The sequence below is a fragment of the Aythya fuligula genome, chromosome 1 (genome assembly GCF_009819795.1).
Source record: "Aythya fuligula isolate bAytFul2 chromosome 1, bAytFul2.pri, whole genome shotgun sequence".
Lineage (NCBI taxonomy): Eukaryota > Metazoa > Chordata > Aves > Anseriformes > Anatidae > Aythya > Aythya fuligula.
Genome location: NC_045559.1, coordinates 85,034,578 through 85,061,595, shown reverse-complemented (window position 1 = coordinate 85,061,595; position 27,018 = coordinate 85,034,578). Strand labels below are relative to the sequence as shown.

The following is a 27,018-nucleotide window of genomic DNA, read 5'->3' as shown; positions in this document are numbered from 1 at the left end:
AGGTGTTTTGTTCCAGATATTACGACCAAAATTCATTAGCTCGAATCGCACAAAAAACCTGCCTGCATGTTAGGTGTGAGGATGACTCATCCTGCAAGTCAGCCAGGCTAGACACCATTTCTCATCATCTTTCCTTGCAGGGGTAAACAGGCAGCAACGAAAATAGAAATTGCAGCCAAGGCATGAAAACTGGCTGCCCTGAACGAATGGCATCCTACACACCTTACGGATGGAAGGGAGGAAGGAAGGAAGCTGCACTGCTAGCAACATAACCTGATGCGTAAGATGACAGGTCAACGAGGGAAAGCGAAGTAGCAGCAACAGCAGAAGACAACACCTGAAGAAAGACACTGAGAATGAAAAAAGTGATCCAGCCTGAAAGGGAAAAAGGAGCATTTTTGTTGAAATCGGGCAGAGAACGGTAAAGAAAAAAAATGGAGAGTAAGTGAGCCGAAAAGGAAAATGAAAGTACACTTGCAAAAGGAAATGGAGAAAAATAAAATGCCACATCCTCTACTCTGAAAGTAAATACTGAAGTACATAAATGAAATTACTTCCAATCAACTGGTGAGACAGTCACCTGTACAAAGTGGGTCTAGGAGGAAAAAAAAAAGAAATAAAGTTCTGTAATCTCATCTCTTGGAGAGATTTATCCTGCCTCAGGCAAATACCACGACTGGCAAGACTGAAACCAAGGAGCAGGCAAAGGACCAGGCAGGGTTTGAGTTAGCTGCTTCCTCTTTGAGGATCTGAGCAGGCAGCTCCTCTGGCTCTAAAGCCGGTCACCCAAACTTCTCAGAAGCGCGTTCAAAAGACATGGGATATGAATTGTGCTCAGCAGGGATGAGGCGGGAGGAAGAGGATGTTTAGTCAGCACCTCCCAGAGCTGCCGAGGTGGAGCTGCCCTACCTCTTCCTAACTTCAGCATTTCAGCCTCGTGCAGAACAATGCAGGCTGCGGCACAGATTGGCAGCTCTTGATTAAAAAGGTCCAAACTAGACGTTTAGCTACCAGGTTTGCAGTATTTATAAGCAGTTTGCCAGCTAAACCATAACCTTTAGCACAAGGCAGATGCGTGCATCCCCCTGGCTGCACAGCGAGGGCTTGAGCAGCGAATTGCAGCCAACACCTCTGCTCACGGGGAGGAAGGGGGCTCTGTGCCAAAAGGGGAAGGGCCTGGGAGGTACCAGCAGTGCCCAGGGTCTGGCTAGGTACAAAGGAGACCCTCCTGGGTAAAACGCCTGCAATCTGGGCGATGACAAAGGGACAATCGCGGGCAGACCGACCCCGTCCCTCTGAACACATTAACAAGCCGCTGCATGGAAAACATGAGTGAATTCACTACAGAATTAATTACCACGCTGCAGCTTTCCACCTGAGGTTATTCCCCTGCAGTTTATTTTCCTTCTATAGGCTCGGAGGTGGCCAGCACAACCTGGAGTCTCACTTGGTTATCCTGCAGTGACTGGACGTGCCCGTACCCATCAGTTCCTATTCCTGCTGGACACAGGGCTTCATGTTCTGTAATCACCCTCAAAATACCTGATCTTTAATCCCATTTTTTTAAGCTGGGACGCTGCACAAAGCCATATTTGCCTACATCAGAGAGCAACGTTGACTGAACAGTAAGAACCCTACCATGGACGCAACTGGGAGGCTATGAAGGCACCTTAATTTGGTGAAGCCATTTCCACATGGGATTGCACGTACTGATATGAAGTTCCCCTCTGCTGGCATGCTCCCACCACACCACACCAAAGCTTTCAACTGAGGCAGCCCAGCTAGCAGGCTGGGAGCCAGGCACGCTCAGCTCGCACACGTTCTCACGTCGGTAATAAGAGAAGGCAACTCGCTCCCAACCTGCCAGCTTTTTTTTTCATCGTCTTCATCTGTAAGATATCGCTGGTGCTCCTCATCCCGTTTTCTTTATTCGGGGACAGCAGTGAAGCCTCCAGGAGCTCTACAACCAGGTGCTTGTTTCACCATTCACTAAAACAAGACATTGTAATGCAGTACTATGACAAGGTGACTGTTGCTACTATCAATGAAAAAGCGCCCTGTGACTAAAGCAGAGCAAAACTAAAAACTGCAACGGAGCCGGGGACTGAACTGAGAGCCTCACGTAGTGGACGAGTCCTTCTGGCTGACTGTGTCTTTAGAAGTCAGCACGCCATGATAGCTTCATTAGGCAATGCCTGCAAAGCACTCAGCGTAATGACAGGGATTAAAACATGACTTGCAAATTGATATGCTGGGGAAAAATGAAACTTTTGCCTGAAGGGACAAATTATCAGCAAAAATCATCTCTGTGTCTGATTTGCACCCTGCTCTGTTTCCACTGTACATTCTCTGAATTGGCCACCACTGGTTTTCAAACAGTGCCCTGAGTTTATCAGGCTGATGTGGTCGCTATTCGGCCCGTTTGATTTTCCTCACCCTCACCAAAAGACCTGGAACTCACCAGCCATTATCGACGTGGCGTTGAAGAGCAGAAATCTCAGAGACATTGTGGAGCCCCTGTCAGCTCAGGGACCAAGGTAACACTTCCACAGAGCAAGGCAGGCGGGACCAGCTCCTGCACACCGCCTGGAAGCCAACTGATCAGCATACACATACCAGGCACCGGCAAAAACATGCTGTGCTCCTGATGAGCCAAAACAAATGCCTTCTCTGCCTGCGAGGAGGAAACTAAGGTCACTGAGCTACAGCACATATAGAAATAAATGGACAAATCCCTAAGAAAGCAGGCAGCATTAGCTGCACAGCTCAGAAGTCTGCGCCATGTGTGTCCACAAACTCCTCAACCTCTGCTTTAAAGCATTCCAGAGCTCTGCTTCCACCTACATTTGACCTCGTTTCTTTACCCACCCTGTCGCACCCAACTTGCTTTAAAATCTTGACAACACACCCTTAGGAAACTTGTAATAGCGAGAGCTACCTCTTGTGGAGTCAGGTCACTCTGTGCTTGGGTATCAAGCAGATGCTTTACTTGTGCTATGGATATGCAGGCTGCAAACTGAATTATAACCACAACCCATGTGTGCTTTTATTGCATCAGTGGGTGTCTCTGCCAGCATTACCTACCCAGAATCTACTTGTGACAGGCCATAACACAAGCAGTGACAGATAAAACATGCCCAAACCCTCTAAAGGCGTGAGGTCCGAGAGTCTTAGTAATGGGGAGGTGCCAAAGGTGCACAGTAAAGGGAATTCTAACACGAGGATTTCTTTCCAAACCATAGGCTGTAATGTGGTATAGTAACCTTGGCTTTCTTTTTAAGTTTTTTGGGGTAACAGCTCAAAACAGACCCCATCTGCATTAACTAGATCCATGACAAAACCACCACAATTCTACATCCTACAGAGGATTCAAAAAATATCCTCAGTTGTTGAGGGCTGACTGCTTCCATTTTCTTCATTCTGCTGCCATCTAACAGGCTTCAACAGGGAAGCCACTACCCCACCAGTGCTTTTCTGGGAGACAGGCAGGGAGCAGCCCACACACAGCATGGGACATCAGTATTCAGACACAATCTGGCTCAACACCGCGAGGCAGGAAGTAGCTTTAGAGGAGAGAAGGAAATCTTTAGCAACAAAATCTCTAAAAACATCATTCAATTGCTCTTAATCGAGAAGACAGCAAGCAGAATGAGTAATTTGCTAACCTTTACATTCAGTTCAGAACAGGCTGCTGCTTTAAGCAAGCAAGATTTAAGCCAACATGTTTAAGAGCGCTCGAGATCTCCAGAACTGACAATTTGCTTTTTTTCTATTTCTGGCTGCTTACCCTGCTGCTCCTGTCTGTAAACATTTTGTAGGAGGATGTGAAATTCAACAGAGAGGACTCTGAACTATGAATGACTCCGCAGTGGCACATTCTTAGAAGTGCGTGGTGCCTATGAGCTCACGCAGGCTCACGTCACCGCTCAGGGTCAGTTCCAGGCAGCTCCGGCACTACGTGGCTGCAGCTGAACGCCAGCTCGCTAACCAGAAAGTGCCCTTTCCACAGCTCCCCTGGCAATTTCAAGACAGAACGGGGGAGGGAAAGGGGAAAAAATGTCAACGTTGTAGGGAAACTGGGTTATTAGGACACCTGGCAATACCTTCAATTCTTTGCCGGTCCTTGACTTCTAGTGAAACACCCACTGAAGCTCTTATCTCATCAGTCCTAATCATCGCCTTTACCATACTCGTTTTGTCCAACTCGATGACTTGAGCATTGTGCAATTTACCCCAAATGCTTTTATTCTCGATTCCCTGCTTGTGATGCAGGTATGCAAGAGGTATGGCAACCTCTTCCATTTACTCCCTGGCCTGCATTAAGGCCATAAGCAGCTGCCCGAGGTAGTAAGATACAATATAGAAACCATCCTAAGGGCTTATCTACACACGGCCGAGAAATGAGGAAATTAGATAAGATTAAATTGAGACACGTTACGCGCAGGTATTCTTACATCAAATTAGATACGCACAACTCACCTTTAATATACCTTGACCTGATCAGCCAAGGTCAATCAAGGCACCTGCTTTACCTCCCCAGCAAGGAAAAGGCTGAGTTTATACTTACACGTAAAGAACAGAACTCAATTTTCTTCTCCAAAGCAAAAAAATAAATTCTTAATAGTTGAGTCCAACACTGTCTAATAAAAATATCAGAACTACTTATTTCTGAACCATGCTGTTCAAGAATTTCTCCCTGCTTCAAGTCAAGAAAATATATATTTAGTTGATTCAACCATTCAGCTGTATCATATTTAAAACTAGCAGAAGAACCCCTACATGTTATTAAGTGCCTGAGGAAAAAGGATGGACATAGATTTCTCCACAATCACGTTTTTTCCATCAGCTGTAGTACATATACAGGTCTGCCCATCCCAGAACAAACTGTAACAAGGGGATCAAAGCTTTGCAATCCCAAAGACGGTAAAATTGTATTTTCTGCCTTATAGAAGTGCACCTGAGCAGATGGAGGGGAAAAAAAAAAGCCATAAAAGGAACCAACATCTGTTTTTAAATAAAGATGCAGTTTTACCCAACATGCTAGTTTTAAGTCAAATAAGCTTTGTTTAATTAAAGGAAGAAGAAAGAAATAATTATTTAATCTCTGAATTCCAAATAAAACCATCGTGCCAATTTCAGTATGCCTCCTGGTTGGGATCAGATGTGTATCTGCCACATCTGTATTAAACCATATAGATATAAAAGCAATATAAAAATGTACACCGTGTGGCATGAAAAGCCAAAACGGTACGAAACACAGCATCTCAGAAAACCTCGCAGGCTTTAGCCGAGCAGAAGCATACGTGCACAGGCAGGGAGGCTGAAAACTCCAGCGTACCTATCTGCGAAATGAAACCACGATAGAAAATGTGAGAAGCTACTGAAGCAGCACAAGGTGATTTTACCACAAACACGAGCAGAGCACTGGGTTGTGGTTCCTCCCTCCACCACCACCACCAAAAGGCAAAAAATGACTAGGCACACAGAGAGCTGGAACCTCTCCAGCACGAGCGCTCTGCCAACCACACATCCACCAGGAGAGCACGATTTGGGAATAACTAGCATAAAACAAGCATCTCCAAGTTCCCCCGCTGTAGCAAGGCTTGACCAAGATGGAATAACACCACACTGCTGAAGTACAGCACGTTTATATAAAAAAAGTACAGACTGGAGCCTCTTCAAAGAGGGAATACTTTCCACTACTTATGAGTAAGGTGTTTGCTCTCTACACAGCCTCCAACTTTTATAAACCCTACTTTCAGCCTCCAAATATGTACTACCACGGGGAAGCAACGTAACTTCTGCCAAGGAGAGCCCATTCCTGCTGGCTCTGTGGCAGCGAGCAACACATTTGCTCCCACAGCGTCATACAAAGGCTTGCAGCCACTGCACAGCAACCCTGTAGATGAAGACTAAGGGGTCATCAGGCTGTAGGGCTGCTCTCTGAAGAGCAAAGTTCCACATTTGACTTTTGATCTTACTCTCCCACATATAGAGAAGTAAATCAAGCTTTGCCCAAACACGAGAATGGAAGTTGAGGTTTTAATCGACCATCAGATGCTGTGTGTAGGTTGCTGTAGAGAGGCTCAACGAAAAATTGTGCAACCCTCTGACAACTCCGAAGACAACATCTTTTAGAGCTGCTACCGCAATGCAAAGAAAAAGTCTTAAATAGCAGCAAGGAGAAAATTCATGTGAATTCATGGGAAGAATGAAGCGCTTCATTATTTCAATATTCCAAACATAACAGGAAGCTCTACTCCAGCAATAAACACGCTGAGTTTCTAAGGACAAGCTAAATATACCGAAGATATTTTTAAAATTTAGAGAAGCAACATTTGTTAATCCACACATTTTAGCTAAGTATATAGCCAATTTTTTACTGCTAAAGCAAGGTTTCAACCACTTGGCTGTGTAAATAAACGGGTGTTTCCTCAACAAATAACAGTGGCTTTCCCTAAGCACATTGTGTCTTCTTGAGTTGTAAGTGGATCTATTATACACACAAAAGCAAAGGAGCCCTCTGACAGCCCTCTAAAAAGCCTAATACCCCGTGTCAGCCAAAAATCCCAACCATCTCAGCTGTTTAAGACAGTTTATGAAGTCCAAATGCTTTCAAGTATATTGTATAAAGGCAACCTAACCGTGCTTCATTTGGGAAAGGCAGACAATGGGACGTCTTGGAAGCAGGTATTTTTATTTAAGCATCAGCCCCGTGTTCAGAGCGACGGATGGCAGTCACGTTATATTTCAAGGAATTCTGCGTAGAAAAAAAATAATGTTTTTCTGCAAAACAAATTCTGGGCTCTGGATCACAGCCAAAAATAACAACTGTAACTGGGGTGCGTGCTGGAGGAAGTGTGGTGGCAAAACAGAGGAGTTTGAGCACACACGGAGAAACACGAAAGCCAAGACCTGGAGGAAGAGGGACATAAGCTCCACGTCCTTTGTGCTGTTTCCAGCTGAGAAAGCAGCTAGCTCATATTGCAGATCTTTAATATATACACATATAAGCTGTTTATTTTTATATTTTAATATAATAGCTAATAAAACGATGAATTCTTATTTCTTTAACTATGATTTCTACATAAAAATTAGATTGAGAGTCCAATCTGTCAGCAAGGAAAGGGTAAAGCAAACCTACAAAAATTAGGCCAAAATAAATATTTCAGTTCCTAGTGTGTAGATGAATATTTAATTTGAATCCACACGTTCACGAGAGAGAGATAAAACAAGCAGAATTCCAGTTTTTTGGACCTACCAGCGGGATATGTGCCAGCAATTAGAGGAAACCGAGGAGAGCCTTGGTGTGCCACAAGCAACATTCACACGCAAGGTTTTACGCCTTGGTCATAACTGTGGTTATTTTATGGCCTCTCTACAAGGTGGAGCATCACCCCCAAACCTATCCAGCAGCTTGCGTGCCTCAGCACACCTCAGACTCCACTCGCAGGCCTGGTGAGCTCGCTCGGCCCAAAGCTCAAACCAGGCGGTTCTGCATCAAAAAGGCCGAGTACTTTGGTTCCACAGAAAATAATAAAAAAATAAAAAGCCACAACAAACAAAGAAGCATTGAAGCCAGAGTTTAGAAGTTCAAGCCTGTTTCCATCCGGTTATAAGCAGTATGTATGTGACAACGCTGGGAGAGACTGAGAGACACCTCATAGCCAGAAGACATGAGTTGCCGGGCTTTCCAGAAGTTGTTGCAGGCTTGTGCCAAGGCTTGAGTGTGCTTCTTATGAACCCTGAAGTGATCGAGCTACCAAATACTGAGGACGCTACTCCAAACGAGCAAGTGCTTCCTTTGTAAATATAATTAATTTCACTGCTGGCTGCAAAAAGGCTTCAAAATACCGAAGAACAGCAGAAACGCCCTCGAACAGCACATGAAATTATTACTTCATTTTTCAAGTATCAGAGTATCTTTTTATCTGCTGCATACAAAGTGCAGACAAAGGCTGGACTTATGAATAGGAAGAAATAAGTGTTATTTTCACAGAACAGCCACAGGTGTTCAGCTGGAGATGGCTGTGGCACCGACGTCCTGGTAGGACCACGTAGGATCAGAGAGAAGCGTGCAGGCCTCCCTTCTGGCAATGAGCACCACGGTCCTCAGACCAGATGAAGCATAAAGCTCAGCTGACCAGGGACAATATAACACACAGCAGTAATTAAAAAGTAAAGATTCCTTTAAAGCTGTGATTGTCCAGGCAAGAAACATCAGCCTTTAGCAAAAATGGTCACTGCGTAAGAACCATGGTGGGAGAGTCAACAAATGAAGAAGAAAAAAAGAAAAAGAAGCAAGTGGCACACCTCAACAGCACATTAAAAATAAATTATGATACACAGACACTTGTGCACGCTTTTATCAAAGTCAAACAGGACCTCAAAGACAGAAAAGGCTAGAGAGGATAGAAAGTCAGGGCCCAAATAAAAGCTGATCAGAGCCACCTGTGCTTGGAAACATAGCAAAAACTGACCATGTGTTAGTACCTGATTAGATGCAACTCCCTGGCTAAATGGAGGGTTTGTTCTGCTGTGGGCATACTGGATGGTGAGCCCTCTCACTTGCAGAAGGCCTTAGAAAACAAATTTTGACAGTCGAGTTAAGGCTGCTAGTGCTGAAGAGGATTTGTCTAAAATTCTCCCCTAAGACTGAAATAAAAAGCTGTGAAGAAAAGGTTTTGCTGTTAGTAGGTCAGGGACTTGAACAGTAATTCAAAACACTTGTGGCATTCTGACCAAAAACTTTTTTTTTTTTTTTTAATTTTCCTTTTGAGTTTTCTACATAAAAGCCTTTGAGAGAAGCGATTGAGATGAGCAGAGAAATAACTTCCTTATCCGCACCTAAAATACAATGGTTTTACTAAATGTCAAAATAAGCACTTAGAAGACTGGTTTAGGGAAAAAGAAGGAGAAAACTGCATGGAGGGGTAAAAAGGCACTTCAAATAAAACTTGAGCAAAGTTTATCTATCTACCTTCATTATAAGGTTTATGATTTTTTTTAAGGATCTTCTGCACAAAACTTGATACAGGCACGTTCCCCCCAGTAAAAAAAAAACAAAAAACAACCAAGACCTTACTAGTACTCCCACTTTCTTTTCCAATGTATTGACTTTGTACATAAATACTGTAAAGCACTGAATTTAAGTCTCTATGCTGTCACAAAACTGTTATATCAGCGTAACCCTGTTCATCTCAAACTCCAAAGAATTTTAACTGTACCTTAAGTTACAAAAGTTAATATTTTAACCTCCAATATTTTCCTATCAACTTGTTTTCCACCACATCTCATGACGTAGGACCAGCTACTGCTCTCCCTCATGTCCAACACTACACCCAGCTCCCCTCTGCATTGTAAATAACCCAACTCCAAGCCAGGCTGTGACAGTTCAGAGCAATCTGAAACCTCAGCGAGACGTAATGCGTTGAGCAATACTCCGCCAGTCCCTGAACTTGGATTACAACCAGCCCATAGGTAGTTACGGACTTTAAAATGAGCAGGGAAATCCCCTAAATAGTCTGTGAGCATGCCCAACGTGCTAGAGGCAGCCAAAAATTAGTAATGCCTCTTAAAAGAAGTCGAAGAATTGCTCAAGTGTACCAAGCGGGATGGTAAAAAACTTCAACAAATTGGAAAGTGGAACTCAATATGGGATGGGTCTCTTATTTTTCCTCACAGAAGACGACGTGGGGAGGCAGAGGGGGGAGTCATCATCGTCATCTGGACAAAATGTTTTTATGAAACCAGCCTCAAGTCTTAGAGAGAGCCTGGAAAACAAGTCTGCTGGTGTGGAAAGCTCCTATACTCAATGCAAGTCGAGACAACTTCACATCTGATAAAGTTATATGGCTGCCCTACTTACTACTAACCACAGGAACGTCCCCTGCACGTCCATGAACAACTAAATTAGCATGTTTCTATTTATTCATTTTAGCTTTATTCCAGCCATTTTAGTGGTCTGGGCAAGGGCACACGACTGTTCATTATTAAAAGCAAGCAAGGCTTTCTCTTCAAGCCACAACAAAGACAGACTCCAGCTCCATATATGCCAGAACATCCCCCTTCAGCATGGCTTTTTTTTTTGAGAGAGAGTTTTGTTGGCGGCATTTTAAAATCATGAAAGACTCTCGGCTTTACCTTCTCTTATACAGGAACTTGAGATTTAAGATTTAAAAAAAAAATGTATTCTTTCACTATTCACAGTGTTCTTGCTGTTCAGATGTCCCAGTCATACCAACACCCTGTGCAATGCCTTGCCCATGCACGTTTCCAACTGACAGGCTTGTAGCAGGAGAGTTTTCCACTTTACGTGCAATTCCCAAAGCATTCATGGGCACCAAGGTATTTCTGTACGTTATCCTACTCCCATATTAGTGGGAAGTAAGAATAAAATGTAATAGAGGAATATTTTTAAACAAAAAAGGCAAGATGCACTGAAATAAGAATATAAATTTCACTGAGGTTTTCTTGAATGACGAGACTTCCCATTCTCTTCCCACTGGCAGGAATTTGAAAGGTGAACACTGAAAAAATTCACCTTCACAAACAGGCGAGGGAATTTTCTTTATCACTAAAAGCAAGCACTGCTTTTGGGTACATTGGATGTATTAATTACCACTTGCTGACAATGCTGGGCTGGAAGGTGCTGTTTGCTCTCTGGATGGATGCAAATCCTTGCAGAAGGATCTAGACACAGTGGAGTGGTGGACAACCATCAGCAGCATGAAATTCAACATGGGTATGCATAGGGTTTTGCACCAGGAATGGAGTAAAGCTGGTAAAAGGGCAGGACACATGTCCTGTGAGGAGAGGCTGAGGACAGCTGGGTTGCCCAGTGTGGAGAAAAAGAGGCTGAGAGGCCACCCCATGGTTCTCTGCAGCTCCCTGAGGAGGGGAAGCACAGAGGAGGTGCAGCCTCTGCTCCTGTCCCCAATGATGGGATGCATGGGAAGGGCACAACGCTGCGCCAGAACACGGTCAGAATGGACATTAGTGAAAATTTATTTCCCCTGAGGGTGGTCAAACCCTGGAGCAGGCTTCCTGGAAAGGTGGTTGTGCCCCATGGCTGCCAGTGTTCAAGAGGCATTTGGATAATGCCCTCAGTGATATGCTTTAACTTTTGGTTAGCCCTGAAGTGGTCAGGCAGCTGGAGTCAAAGATATTTGTAGGTCCCATTCAACTGAACCTTTCTATTCAACAACTTCCTGGATGGATGAGCTCATCTGCACATCAATTTTAGTCCAAACCTGGAAACTTAGTCAATTTGCATATGTGTCTACCACCACCTCTAAAGAGCTTTGAAAGCCAATTATCCCAAAAAAGTTCTGAAGCATTTTAAAAAAACATCTAAGACATCAGTAAGATCTGAAACATTAAATTACCATTACCAAATTGCTGCTTTTTTTTTTTTTTTTTTTTAATCCAAAGGTACATCACTGTGTTCTTTAAGCCAGACCCATTTTCAAGCTTGCCCTTCCACTTACCCTTTACCTTCAAAATCCACGTAGGTTTTTTTTGTTTTGTTTTGTACTTGAAAAGCATACTTGCATAAAACTAAAACCCATAAAAATGTGAAGAGTACCGTCAACTAAACTAAACTCTGGCATTACAAACAACAAATACAACATTTTCCAAAGAAATTCCACTTCAAGAGCTGTGGTTCCACGTGACTCCAAGCAAGAATACAAACTATAACAAAGGTAAAGGAAGAAAAAAGCGATACATGACCATTTGAACCAACAGTCTTATATATGAAGAGAAGTTCCTAATAGTTTGGCAAATCCAGAAGATGAGGAATGGGTGCTTTTCTCTAGTTTTTATTCTCCATGAGGAGGTTACTTCTGTAAGCTAATGCAGTTGTGTTACTATTTCATTTAGGTACCAACTGTCTGATACTCACCTACTGCACTCCTGAACTCAACAACAAGCTGAGGGAAGGGAATGGGTTGGTTTTTTGTTTGGTTTTATTTCCTGGTGTTTTAAACCTTGTCAGTTTTCAGTTGTAAACTATTCCATCATTCAGATGATGCCAGCTGCAGACAAAAAAAAAGATCTGTACGCCCCTGAAAGTCTAAGCCACCTAAGAGAAGGACAATTTTGTGCATGTCAAAGTCCGAACAAACGCTCTGCACAGCCTTCAAAGTGCTGCAGAGAAGTGGAGCACAGCAAGTCTCCAGCAAGCCTTTCTTCCAGCTAGAGGTCTAACGCTTTCAGCAGCCAAAGACTTAAAAGGTGAAAACATAAAAGGCATTCTGGGCTACTGCTGTACCTTAGGACAAGTCTGGCATAAGGCTTCAGGGTTATCACTTCTTCTCTCCCATTGGAGCAGATAAGAAAGAGCTGAATTTGACATCCACCTGTTTTTGAACACTCAGTATCATTTGAAATAAGGAAGCAAGGCTTCAAAAGAATTATAAATAAATAAATGATTGTAGATGTTACATTAGCAGTAATTCAGGGTGTCAGCCTTGCAGTAGCCTCATACGTACACCGAACTACTGAAGCTTTGTGAGGTACAGAAAAGGAAGCATTGCTTAGTACTACTCCTCAGAGTTTCAGCACCAAATTGGAAACCACTTATCAGTGGAGACGATCATTTTTGCTCTGAAGCATCTTTAGTTCTCGTGTGAGAGCTCCAGCTTCACACATCCCTCTTGTTTCTACATCAAGAAGTTTGGGAAGTCACTTAAAACCCCTAAAAATTTTAGGATTAACTTGACACCGCTTTGATTTTCAAGGTCCGCATCGACTCTTCCAGCTCTGAAGAGGAGCAGAAATAAAATCAGAAGAAGGTATCTAGCTACACTCCACATACAGACCAACAAGTTATTTTCTTCCTTGGCTCATATTCTATGCAACATCTGGTTTCTACACACGTTCTTCAGACGCTTGCCCATTTATTAAACAGAAGCTCACGTGACTGCTGTGATTAGAAAGTTATACTTTAAGGGACAAATATTCTTCAGGCACTGGCATTATACATACGCCAAGATCATCTGCTTGAAGCTCTTTTGGGCAGACACCCCCCGTCATCAGGCTGGACCTTACACAGCTACTCCAACATGGTTCTGGGGCTGCACTTGAAGCTCTGAGCAGTTCTTCACTTGCGCTAAATTCTTTTGTGTTGAAGCAAAAACCACAGGCTCAAAAATTGAAGGAAAGAATTGTTTTTCTTAGGCCCCATACAAAGAAAGCCACGGAGATCCCCCACAGAAATTGTGCGGTTCTCAACTGCAGGACGGGACTCCCAAATTACAGCAAGCTTTCATCTGAACAGCACTTATGTCAAAAACAAAATTCAGAGCTCGTTTAAACCTCGAACTAGAATAAAAACCTCCCCAGGCAGGCTAAGCCCTTCTAAATACAGCACATTTACCTAAACGCCGAGGCTAAGGAGGCTCTTTCAGAAATCAGAGCTCCGTGCCAAGGGCAGGACAAGCCACCGCATCCAGTAAATTCCCAAACTGGAGCGAGCTCCCTGGGCTGACCCAGGCTGTAGGTCTGAAAGCTGCGGCAGGTTTCACCGACCCCCATCACCTTTCACAAACCCACCACCCTCCAGCAAGCTGCCAACAGCACTGGGCTACTCCGTGCCAGGGGGGGAAAGAAATAAGAGCAGGATCTTGGAAATTCATCCCAAGACCACGCAGAACTGACCAGAACAACAGAAAATGAAGCTGGGAAGGGCCACAGGCTGTCTTCACTTAAACTTCTACCAACTTCTAGATCTAAACTACCTGTCAAATTTCTAAAACAGCCACTGCTGGGAAACCGACAGCCTTCCTAATCTATTCCAGTGCTCCCGTTGTTCTTAGAAGCTGAATCAACTAACTGAAAGCATGTTTGCTGCTTAAGTTTAAGCCCACAGCTTGTTCCAGCTCCAGCGGAAAAGAGAACAGCTTCGTCTTTTCTTTCCAGCTACCTAACATATTTAGAAATCTCCCTTTGATTTCTTGTAAAAGAAATCATCCTAAATGCTTTCAGCATCCCCTGAGACCGCGTGTTCCAGATCCCTGATGACTCCCCTTCGCCCACAGCCTGCTCCTCTCCCAAAACACCACCGAAGCTAGGTGCTGCAGGCTTATCAGCACACAATGAAGTGAGAAGGCCAACTTCATGCATTTCACATGACATTTCTGTCAAGACACTCAGTAAAAAACATTTGCTGGTTTGGCAACACCAACATCTACCTGCAGGCTCTTCTCCACAGATCTCCCCGCCTGCCCAGTCACCCCCCACCCTGTTACCTGCACAGCTGAGCCTCACCAAAACCTTACAGACCACGTCTGCCCCTGCTGAACCGCACCTTATTCACGTACCACTGCTTTGTCCATCTGTCAAGAACATTTTGAATGTATTCTCTGATGTCCTTGGAGCTCCTCTGAATGCAGTTAGGCATTACGTACTCCACTGCAGGACAGCCAAGGAGGTACAGTTGACAAAGGAGGACATTTCACAAAAAGAATAGATATTTGGTGGAACGCTGGTTATTATTGCACTAGCTCTTTGAATTTTTAGTTAAAAACAGGTGTAAAAGGTATTACGTGGCAGTTACATATTTAACGTTTAATGACTTATTTTCCACCAAAGCACCAGAACTAGCAATTAATGGCAGAGCTACTTCCATACACGGAGTAATTCCATACAGCAGGATTTGTGTTAAGAAACAGCAGCCAAATTATCATCACCTATCTCACTGCATATTTTATATACTGATAGAATTGGGATTCAAGGCAAACCAACATGATAGATGCCCAGAGCACTTGCTAGAATTCAAGGATTTCAACCAACAACTATCCAGGAGTTTCATTGCATCTGCTTTCTTAAGGGTCAGATGAAAACTAATTTTTCTGCTTGAGTAGACAAATTCCAAGCCCCTTTATCAACTCATTTTCCTGACAAAAATCCAGGGCATTACCTGAATTTTTAGAAACGTTTGCCTTTGTTCTACTATACTCAGAAATAAAAGGTCTTTCAAACAGGCTACAGTCAAAAAACTACACCCGGCCACGATGCAAAACTGCAATACGTTACCCATAGTATAAAACCAACCTACCCAAAATTTAGAACAAAAAAGTCTCCAGCACTGGAGCGTTTCTGTGACAGTGCATGTTATACGAGCAGAAACCTAACTTCAAATATTAACAGCACTGTCAAATCTTCGTACTTTTTCCACATCAGCGAAGCATTCTTACCGCGGCGTTACCATCAATGCAGTGGTTGAAGGGCCTAGTGAAAGCAGTGACGTGAACTATGATTTCCTAAAGACAACTAAACCTACTACAGGTGGAAGTTTAGAATTGCTTTGGGATTTTTGCTTCCCTCCCAAACACAGCCTGAAAAGCCCATAGGTGTTGAATCCCAGCCCTCGGTACGTACTGTTATAGAATCACTCAACAGCACTGCAAATACGTGCAAAATTGTTTTTCCAGCCTCTCCCTATACCAAAAATCTTTCAAACTTGCCAAACGAAAATAAAATTCCATTTTAAAGTCACACAGTGACTGTGTCCTTGAAAACTAATTTCTTGCGAGTTTTAAAAAGACTCCATTTTATAGCCATACACACACAGAAGAAACTTGACAACTTTTCCAAGTGGGGAATCCAATTTCCTACCTTATCAGTATGATCTTTAAAAAATGGCTTGCTGACAACCTGAGAGCAAGATTTGCAAGCAGGTGAAAAGCCTCCCATCGTCATAACACTCAAAGGGGGAAACAAAAAAAAAAGACATTTGGAGTCATAGAAGACAGAGCATTAAGTTGCAATGCAGCCTCTTCCAGAGCTCCCTTAGCAGCATCAAAATTAAATGTTAACGCCAGCGGGATAGGACATTACCGAGTCTCAAAACATATCATGGGAAGTAAAATGAGAAACAGGTTCACTATCTCTGACAAAACAATTATTGTTCAAATATTAAAACATTGCTCCCAAGTTTGGTCTCAAGAAATGTACTTAGTCAACCCAGCTTTGGCAGGATGTTTTAAAGCAGGCTTTAAAGGCTTAAAGCTGAAGCTCTACAGCAAAACCTTCACACATGGTCTGGGTTTAAATTCCAGATCCCAGAAGCCTAAATCATCATCATCTCCCCCTCATATAAGGTTTCTGACAACACAAACGCGTCCCTCTTCTCTCACCCTCTCTTTACGCTCAAAGACATGTGAAAATGCATCAAGTAAAAGGGGCTGTTAGAGAATATTTTATGATTTGTTCTTATCTAGAAGTGGCTGACTTGGACCTGGTCCGCCAGGAACCTCTTCCTGATTCCAGCTGCTTTTCAAACAAGAAAGCAAAAAAACAGAAAGCCGTAGCACAAAGCCAAAAAAACAACATCTGAATAAACTAACAGGCGTATGTTGCTAGTACAAGTTCTACAGTAACTAATTACACCACCATCTAGGAATGAAAACTGGGCTTTTACCATACATTTTGAAATGCAGTGGGCATCATTGTCTTGATATGAGCATCTCTGAAGTATCCTAATTATGAAAAGTTCTGGACGTGGCATTAACATACCTGCAGTATTCCCTTTTAGAGTTGTTGGCCCACTACGACCAACATTTCCAGTCGACAACCAACTGCTCAAACATTGCCAGGGCTGAAAGAATCCAGCGGATTATAAAGAAATCCACAGGCTATTGCATAAAGCCAAAGCACTGCCACCACACAAAAGGTGTTGTTTCTTGCCTCATGAATACCTGGCTTCTGTAAATATGAGGGCTACTTCATGCATATGGACTTGAGGTTTCTAGACCTGCCTCCAAAATCCCAGAAGCACTACACGTGTGCTCCCAGGGAGAAAAGCCACAATTCTTTTGCTGTCCCAGCTCCCAGCAACACCCTTTTCCACATTCAAAGTCCAGAAGAAGAGAAGTTTTGGTCCACTGAAGTCAGGTCTATCAGGACGAACAAGAGATTTGCAATCTTGGTGGTCTTCATTGCTCAAAGACGACCTTGTCAGACAGAAAAAACCCAACACCTAGGCTTTAAAGAATTTCCCCAAGACTCAAATCAGCTCTGTAGCCCGTTGTGGTTACTAATACATGTACTCCAAAAATCAACAGGTTGGGGAAACCTACTCCAAAGTCACTAAAGCAGAAATGCGATTACTAAGATTTCTCTGTTTTTCAAGAGAAACGCAGAAAAACCACCAACTCAACTCGCAGCCAGCAGCCGGCGTTACGCTGCCTGCGGTGGCAGCTCCCAGGCCCGCACGCACGAGGTTGCGAGACTGGAGGTGGAAGGGCCCACAGATACGATCTGCTCACGGGCAACATCATTTTCCGCTCCTGCAAGTTTCAATTGAGCAATTGTACAGGGTAAAGAAAACCCATTCCAGGAGCCTGACATCTGCTCACCTGCCAGAAAGTTTGCGTTCTCCCGGCAAAGCACAAAACATTCCTTTCTGATGCTGATCCTCGACCTCCCACCAACGTGTGGAAATTCATTTAGGGCCGTCGACTCCACTCCCGGGGATACGGATCCGTGCCAAATGATTCACGTTTGTTTGGCCAACAATCAAATATTCTGCTTATTTAGGCTGACGAATTTGTGTCCCCTTCCTCCCCCAGGGAAACCCACTCATACAGGTCAATTCATGGTGTTACCATTTATTTTTTTTTAATACTTAAACTACCTGAATCACGTGAGAGATGGGATATCAATAATCCTATAGGTTCTGTGCAACCATTTGCAGCAGGGTGTGAATCAAGAAAACCCAAGAGCTTGGCCCCAGCAACCACGACTACGTGGTTTTGCTCCTTCTGCGCTGCAAAGAAAATCAAGGTTTGCTCTGAAGCAGTCAACTTTCAGTTTATCTTTCCACAAAACATATTCTTGGCCTGCCTGAAAATTCAACAATTGCCTGCATTCCTGGCAAAAGATACTGCTTTGAACTACAGGGCTTGTAGCCGACAAGAATTATATTCCTACTAAAAAAGTCAAAACAGACGATGCTCTATAGTTGTGGCTGTAAGAAGACTGTCTTGGTTGGAAAAATTCAGCTGCTGCTTCCCTTCTGGTTATAACTTGGGAGCCAACACCCAACTTCTCCCCGGCGGAGCGCTCTGATCCAAAAGCCTATGGCGACTTTTGGAGCTGCACTCAGACGCTCATCTTCACACAGGCACAACCGGGGGGTGTCCTGAAACCCCACAAACCCTCCCTGGCGTTATTTATCCGGTGGTATCAGTCTGGAGTGCTTTTCCTGTCCTCTTCTGATCGGGAGTCCAACAGGATGCAGACTTTCTCCTGTCGGGCACTGGACCACGAGCAGGTTCCTTGCAAGCTGCCCAAGTGCCTGAAGAGACACGCCGAGCAATGTAACCGCACCGCTTCGCGTTCCTGCCATACATTACATCCAAGAGCTGCTTTCCAGGCTCAAACGCAATCAACAAAAGCTTCCTACACCAAAAAACCAAACCATTTACACCTCTCCAAGCAACGCCGCTCAACCTACGAAGCAGAAGCAGGTTATAACCTACGAAGCAGAAGACACTTGGCCCTCCTCACGCCTATTACAAAGTTACAAAACTCTATTTTTTAGCCTCAAGTTCTTGCTTACAAACAAGAAAGAGGGATTTTTTTATGGCACCCTGCAGCCCCACGGTGCAACTCCCCCAGCTAAGTGACTTCCATGTTACAGATGCGCAACCCCAGCGAAATATCAAGGGCTCGATGGAGTGCAAAGCACCTGGCGATGGACTTTGCTCCAGTTATTGGCAACCCACTCGCCCAGCAGAGGTGCTGAAGATTTGGTGAAAATAGTTCTTCTTCCTCTAGTTGTTACCCAAATTTTGTCTGCTAAAGGGTTTGGGTAGAGGTCCTCTTGAATGAGCTAGAGCAACTGGAGATGTTTTGTCTGTGGGAGACTGATGCTGCAGGCACTACAAAAGGGAAATGGGAATGGGTTTTGACCTGTACACACCTTTTGGGTTTTTAAGCTTTCAGTGAGCTCCTTTTCATTGCTGCTTCGCTTCAGAAGTGTGTCCGTCTCTCGAAGCTGTGCTGGCCGGAGCCAGGAAGCAGCCAAGTGCCTCTACCAGCCACAAGAGGTTCTGCAGGAGATGGCCACCTTGGCACTTCCCAGGCCAGCGACAGCCAACTGAAAGTCCTCAGAGAAAAGACTTCATCAAAAACGGAGGAAAGAAGTCCAGAAAAACGCCCAGCGAGCAAGTCTGTGGAAATTTCTGGAAACCTCAAGATAGCAAACCTTCCGATTCTGGAGAAAACATTGAAAGCAAAGGCTGCAGCAGCTCCGACAACGAGGCTGCACGCGCTCTCCAACCACCTTGTGCGTTGTCGGCCCAGGCGTTCAGATAACCAAGGGATTTGGCATGGGGTCAATTCAGAAAGGGCTAGAGCCCTGCACAGCTCTGAGCTTTAACTGGGGGAGGGAAAAAAAAGCCCCCAGTTATCACACTGGGCACCAACACTGGAAACCCATTGCTGGTCTCTCTGAAATAGCACTCAGAGATACAGCCCATCAAAATGGGAGAACTCTTGGGGCAGCAGAGGAAAACCCTTCGGCCTGAGGTGGTGTTTTAGGATGGATGGCAAGGAACTGCTTTTCTTAGCCATGAGAAGATCCCAGTACAGAAAGCTTTACTGCGTGATACCTCCAAGACCCTACCAAGTTAGGGGATGAAAGGACATAACTTCCAGAGCCCAGAACATATTTCTTAAGTGGTATGGCTTTCTCCAGCTGCATAAATATGTGAACAAGGTGGTTAAAGTATTGCTATAAACCAGAACAGGCTAATCAAGTGATCATACAAGAGGGAATCACCTCCAGGAAGTGGAGTAAGGAAGAAGAAACGTGCAGATGGGCGACAGAACAATAAAAGGTGCAGGATAGATCCCAGTGTATCTTAGAGGAAAAAATAAAGTCAACCCTCCAGGGGTGACACAGAAGAATTAGTAGAATTATCATTTAACGGGTTGCAATGGCAGACCTCATCTTCTTACGAGATATTTTCCTGCTCAACTACCACAAATGACAGGAATAAAGAGAAAACAGCTCGCCAGCGTTGGGAATAAGAGCATCAGCGAGCTGTTTTGCTCCTTTTCAGGCTGCAAGGTGTGACTTTGGGTCACCGCGGTGCGAGACACTCCCCTGCAGCACCCAGAGCCATTATTAACCGATCCCAGTGAGTCCATTTTTTTTCATTATTAACATTCTTATTTATTTCAGGAGCGAGGAAAGCCGTCCCCCCGGCAGCAGGCAGAAAGCTGGACAGGGCCAGGCTGAGCGGAGGGCAGGCAGCAGCTCTCAGCAGGCTGCTGGAAGGGAGGGATCTTCCTCTCTCCAGCAAGGAGAGCAGGATGGGCGGCTTCCAGTTGCAGCAACCCATTAGGCAGAAACTGCTATCAAAGCACCAGGGAGGGCCCTACCCTAACGGGGTTGGGAAACAGGAGGCAGCACGGGCCCAGCCACCACGCCGGGTCCCTCAGCTCCTTCCCTCTCGCCGAGGTTGCCCGGGGTGCCTCTTTTCCAGCCTGCTGGAGGCTCTTCCTACAGGTAGATCAGCCCGGACATCACGCCCGGTCCTTCCAGACCCATTATTTAAGGCCCCCCTTGTACTAACGAGGGATGCATCAGGTTCAGGCGCCAGGAGACCTGAACCCCTACCGCCCCGCTGGGCTTCTGGAGGGTAACACGGCACAAAAGCAGAGTGAATCTCCCAAGAAAAAGAAACATCTCAACAAAAGGCAAGCTTGGCACCGGCGTAACATTCTTCCGAAGAGCCCAAAGTGAGTTATGACAAGATTGGCCTTTAGATTTTGCAACCGAGATTGTGTGCAGCACGAGAGTGAGCTAAAAAGCAAACAGAAGCGCCTTCCTCACCCTCTCCCTTAACAAATCCTGCACAACCTTTTACAAAGCCGTGGCACAAACACACACACAGAGCAAAAAGCTCCCCGCAGCAAGCATCAGCCCTGACATTGTTTACTGCAGACCAACAACGCAATTCGCTACAGTTACAACAAGCACCGCTGTCTGCCAGGGCTTGGTGTTGCTTAAAAACACTTTCCAGAGGAGGGGAAAAAAATAATAATAATAATAAATCAATTCCACAGTCATTAGGCGAAAATTCTCAAACTGCAAACTTTGGGCTTCTATTTTTACACCGATATTTTTGGTGGCGTGTTGCATGACTACCCTTTATTCCGCGGGATTATTTTTGTCCCCTTCGGGAAGCACAAGGAGGTGAGGAACAAAAGGAAGCCTTGAGCCCGCGCCTCTTCTCTCTGTGAGCAGGTAGGGAACGTCAGCACGGGGAGAACGGGAAGCCCTCGGCTCGGATACTCATCACCTGATGTTGGAGTTGAAGGATTGAGGTGGAATTGCAACTGTTAGATGCTGAGGTCACAGCCTGGACCTCACAGCCGTGATCTTTGTTCCCCCGTGTGCTTCCCACAGCATTCCCTCTCCCAGAGGGGCAATAAAATCCTCGTGGCAGAGCCGTGAGAAGCCATCCTGCCCAGCAGCTGTGGACAACCTCCTTTCACCCAAGGCTGGGGCTTCCTTATCAACTTGGGAGCACAAAGTCTAATAAATTACGCAGGGAGCGAGATGAAAAGCCCTGCGCACCACAGCAATCACCCTGCCATTGTCCTCCTCCTCCTCCTCCTCGGGATCCAGAGAGCCACGACTTCTCCCAAGCCTTCCAGCCCATCACCTGAGTCCCTCCTTCCTCCCTGGATAACTCTTGCTGGGCCCAGCCAGCCGCAGCAGTGGCTGGAGAGGCAGCGGGGCCAGAGTGACTTCATCGTTTCGTTTCGCCACCACTCCGGGCTTCCAAATTAAAACAACAAGGCGGGCACCCAGCAGCTCGGGCTGGGCTCCCCGGGGGCTTGGAGAAGGCCTGCACCACCACCGGGGTACTGGAGGTGTCTGCGAGGCCCAGAAAACAAAGCTCTGTCCATTTTCACCTGCTTCACAGGGAACCTTTTGTCCCGGCCTTCAGTCAAAAGGGCTCAAAACGTCACTAAGTATCACTCTGAAAACCTACAGCAAGACCAAGGAGCCCAGCAAACTCCCCGTTCACCACTAATTGATTTTTTTTTTTTATTATTTTTTCCCCAAGCGCTCAACAACGGTGGTAATAGATGGGTTGCCACATCACGCCATAAGGGGCTCCTAAAACACTCACGGGGACCCAGAAAAATACTCGCCCTTTCTGGCAACCTGCTGCTGCCCTCTCACAAAGGAGAGAATAAAAAGTTTCAACTTCCTGGACCGTCTTCCACGGGTGGATTCATTGAAAAAAATAAAAAATAAAAAAAAAAATCCCAACTGCGTTTCCCACACAGCCCTCGCCTGTGGTTCTCCTGCTTTGTTCTGACATTTTTTTTTTCCAGGCAGCAGAAGGACCAGGAGCACATGACTAGAGCGACTGGGGGGGTTATCGCAAGTGCGTGCGCTTTATGCTCCGGCCTTTGTTTCTCCCTCCGTGGTATACGCTGGGGATTGAATCATATTTGCAAACTTGTTAGTCTGCCTCAGTTAGCACTCTCTTCGCGGGCGAGCATCTGCCTAGGCTCTGACCTCGAATAAACGGGAAAGGAGCATCAGTGACCTTTCAAGAACCAAGCTGCGGAGAGCTTGAATCAGACAAATTCAGGCGCCGAGCATGACAGGGCTAGGTCTCGCCCGAATTAGGCGGCCACCTGCAGAAAGCCCGGCCAACAAAACCCGCTCCTCGTTCCGCACGCACATCAAGTGGATCGATACATTAAAATGGAGTCGCCCACGGCTTTTCCCCCATGGAAATCAAGACCCCCAAACACACGTGAAACGCTGCATCTGCTAATAATACGGGTTAACTGCACTCCCTGTTTTTTTTTGGTTTTTTTTTTTTTTTGTTTTTTTTTTTGTTGTTTTTTTTTTTTTAAGTGCTGCAGGCGCCCCGATCATGCGGATCCAAGGCAGGCGACAGCCCCCAACCAAGCCCGGCGCCCTCTTCGAGGCTTCGCCCGCAGCGGGAGACATTTCGGCGCAGAGAGAAACCCGTGAGAAATCCCTCAAGATCCAACAAGATCCCTTTTTGATCTGTCAAAAAGCCCCCGGGCACGCGGAGCCCCGGCACGAAGCGCCTCGAACAATATCAACCCCTGTGTCAGGTGTGGCTACGGGCAAGCACCGAAGGGATCGACCAAACAGCACCGCACGGCGAGCCCTCCGGCTCCCGTAAAGCCCCCCCAGCCTCCATTTCCAGCAGAAAAAGGGGAAAATATTCCTCACAAACCAGGCCGGCAGCACAGCGATCGGGTCACTCGCATGCACGCATTCAAATGAGGAGCCAGGACGTTTCCTATTATAACCCCGGTGCTCCTCTTTGGCGACTCAGAGCAGGGCCTTTTTCCCCCTTTGCCCAGATGCCATGAATTCGTGTCCAACAGCCCCAGCTCCCCCTGGCTGGAGGGGGTTGGGATCCAAAGGGTGGGCACCCACCCCACGCTCTGCCAACCCCAAACGTGCCCGTGCGGCATAAAGCCTAGGCCTGGCTCCCAACAATATTCCCCCCGAGCAGCCAGCCGGGAATAACCCCTCGGTGTACTCACATGCGGCGGGGAGGATGTTTCTTATTTTCGGCGTTACCGAGCGATTTTAGCGCTGCCTGAATCGCGAAAGAGGCACCTTTTGTACCCCATTTCCCTCCCCCAAACCACCTTTTTTTTTTTTTTTTTTTTTTTTTTTTTTTTTTTAAATGGGCTGGACTAGGAGGTGCTCACACCCGAGATCTCAGGGCGTTGGGAGAGAAGAGGGGATAAAAAAATGGAAAAAGGGAAAATATATATATATATAGGGGGATGGGGAGCAAGGGGGGGCACCTGCCTGCCCGTCATTCATGGTGGGGAAGGGGGGAAAAAGAGGGGAAAGGAGGCGGGGGGGAGACACAGCCACACAGACAAAACCCCGGCCCTGGGAGCCCGCTTGACAAAGGGAAGGGCTGCCAGCGGGCAGAGGGGCCGAGGCCAGGGGCAGGGCGGCTTTTTTGGGGTCTGGGGGGTGTCGCAGCCCCCCCCCCCCCCCCCAGCCCGATACTCACGGCTGACTTTCATGCTGCCGAAGGCCGAGGGCTGCTGCACCGGCTTGCAGCTCTCCGCGAAGGACGTGGTCCTGGGCCGCCCGGACATGGTCTCGGGCTGCGGCTGCGCCTCTCTCCTCCTCCTCCTCCTCCTCCTCCTCCTGCTGCTGCTGCTGCTGCTCTTCCTCCCTCCTCCTCCTCCTCCTCCTCCTCCTCAGGGCCCTCTCCCGCCGCTCAGGGCGAGCCCTGCCTCATCAACCGCGGCCCCTCACGGGGGGGGGGGGGGGGGGGGACCCGAGCCCTTCCCCTGGCGGTGCCGCCGGGCTGCCCGCCGCTCTGTCGCTCTGTCCGTCCCCTCACAGCGCCATTTCGCCCCCCCCTTTTCTTTTTTTTTTTTTTTTTCCCCCTTTTTCTCCCCGCAGCGCCCCGGCTGCCGGAGCCGCCCCCGCCCGCCCGCCGCGGGGCTGCGCTAGGCCTCGCTGCCCCCACCCTCCGCGCCAGTCACATGGGGCGGAGGCTCGGGGCTCCTCTTCCTTCCTTCCTTTCTCTCCTTGTTGGCTTTTCCTCCTCCTTTTTATCCTTATTCCTCCTTATTTTTTTTTTTTTTAATCCCCTTCCGTCTCCTCTGCGGGAGCAGCGGGGACTACTTCTCCTCCTCCTCCCTCCCCTCTCCTCTACCCCCCCCTCCCTCTCAAGCGGAGGGATCGTCCCGGCGGGGAGGCGGTGCTGCGGCCGCTCGCCCAGGGAATCCAACAGCGGCGGCGGCGGAGGGATCCGCGGCGGGCGGCGCGGTGATGCGGCCGGGCGGCGGGGCCTCTCCCCTGACGGCGGCGCTCAGGCGGTGCCGGTGGCGGCCGGGCGGCTCCTCACGGCCCCCGCACGGCGAGGGGGCCGGCCGGCGGCGGCGGGGCGGGCCATGGCGGCGGCTCGTTGCCCTCAGCGCGCTGCTGCTGCTCCCTGCTGCCGCTTACGCCGAGCCCGCGAACGCAGCGCAGCCGCCTATGCGCGCCGCTGCCCTACGCTGCGCAACGGCCGTAGGCGCCGTCTGTGAATAGGCAGCCGAAGGGGCCGACGCGCTCGTTGCAAACCCCCCCCCCCCCCCCTTTCCCCGTCACGGAAACAGCCGAGCGTGCTCGGAGCCAATGGCGAGGCCGCTCCGGGGATGGCTGTGGCGGCTCGGAGCCAATCGGGCGCGGCCGAGCCCTCCCGAAGCCAGGCGGCGGGCCAATGGCGGAGCGGCGCCGCCGCCCTAGCAGCGCGGTCCGGCAGCCAATGGGAGGCGGCCGGCTCTGCCGGGAGGAGCCGAAGGGAGCCGAAGCGGCGCGGCCAATCAGCGGCCGCGGTTGCACGGCCCTGCGACGGCTTCGGGCCGCAGCCCCTAGGCGGAGAGCGGCCGCGGGCTGTGATTGGCTGCCGCGGCGGCGCGCTGCCATTGGCTGGGGGCGATGAGGCGGCCCGAAGACGCCAGCCAGCTGTCTGCCGCCGACCAATCCGCGGGCAGCACCGGCGGGCAGCGCCCGCTCCCATTGGGCGAGGGGAGGGGAGGGGGGCGGGGCCTGGCGGGCCACGCTTCGCCGCGGTGGGGCCTCGCGCGCCGCCTCGCTCACCTTTATGACCTCACCGGCTGCGCAGGGCGGGCAGCGCGCATGCGCAGTGCGGCGGGGCGGGCTCGGCGCCGCCCTGAGGCCGGGGCAGTGCCTGTGGGGGGTGCACCGGGACCGGGGCCGGGACCCCCCCCCCCCAGCCTTGGGAGCTGGCATGGCCGCCACGGCTCCCTGAGAGCGGTGTCCAAACGGCTCCGGGGCCGTTAATGCCCGTTTGAGGCAACTTCCCTCACGACCTGTCGCCTCAGGGCGGGGCAGCCCCCGGTGCAACCGTTACAACCGTTACCCGGCCGGTCACAGCCGTTACAACCGTTACCCGGCCCGTTACAGCCGTTAATAACCGTTAAAACCGTTACCCGGCCGGTTACAACCGTTAAAACCGTTACCCGGCCGCTTACAGCCGTTAACAGCCATTACAACCATTACCCGGCCCGTTACGGCCGTTACAACCGTTAAAACCCATTACCCAGCCGGTTACAAACCGTTAAAACCGTTACCCGGCCCATTACGGCTGTTAAAAACGTTAAAATTGTTACACGGCCCGTTAAAGCTGTCAAAACCGTTAAAACCGTTACCCGGCCCGTTAACAGCCGTTAAAACCGTTGCAGCCGTTAGGGCCCTGAGCCCCTGTTTGCCCCCAGCCCATTCCCTGGGGTCCCCCCCTCAGTGACCCGTCAGGGGCCACTTCCCTGGGGGTGTGCGGTCCTACCCCCCTGTGGAAGCACAAAGGTGTGATCATTCCCGTTAAAAACGCAAAGTTTTGTTCCTCTTAACGTGAAATACAAGATTTTGGGTGGGTGGCTGCTGTTGGGCGAAGCGGCGTGGCTGTGGAAAGGAAAGAGCGCTGTGGCCATCACCTCGTGAGGAGCAGAGGGTGATAAACCCACTGCAGGAGCCGGCCCGAGGGAAGGGGCAACAGGCACGGGCTCACAAAGTTCTCTCCCTTCAGCTCTCCCTCACAAATTTTAGGAAACGCGGCTTATATCGGAGTCGCTAAAACGGCCTTCGTATCCAGGTCTTGGTGCCACCACCGGTGGATTTTGCTTGGCCCTGGCCGGCGTCCAGCCCGTCCTTGTGACTTCTGGAAGAGCCTGTACTTCTGCGGGGCTCTGCAATATCCGTGGGGCAGCTCGCCTGGCAGAGCTGCTCGCTGCCCTGACCTCGGTAACGTTACTCAGCAGCCCTCTGCAAACGTTGGGTACTGCTTGCTTATACCATTTAAAGGGAAAAAGGAAAAAAAAAATGTTCTCACCAGAGTAGTTTATACCACAGACAAAGTAACTTGGACCAGCAGAAGCACTTTTTGCCAGCGCTAGAGTCTAAGAGCTGCTGCTTTCTTTTCAAGGCATCAAAATATTGCCTCTTTATCCTTTTTT

At 47.9% G+C, this 27,018-nt stretch overlaps 1 protein-coding gene across 2 annotated transcripts in view; it reads right to left on the bottom strand.

Moving 5' to 3' along the window:
- The window catches only part of GSK3B (glycogen synthase kinase 3 beta), a 127,535-nt gene extending 102,703 nt beyond the window's left edge, over positions 1-24,832 (bottom strand). Inside the window, exon 1 of one of the 2 annotated variants that reach the window (XM_032196400.1) lies at positions 24,060-24,832. In XM_032196400.1, coding sequence (XP_032052291.1) covers positions 24,060-24,147 — 88 coding nt within the window. In that variant the 5' untranslated portion in view covers positions 24,148-24,832. The remainder of the gene's footprint in view (positions 1-24,059) is intronic. The other variant, XM_032196408.1, reaches the window with a different exon arrangement.
- Positions 24,833-27,018: the final 2,186 nt, after the last annotated feature.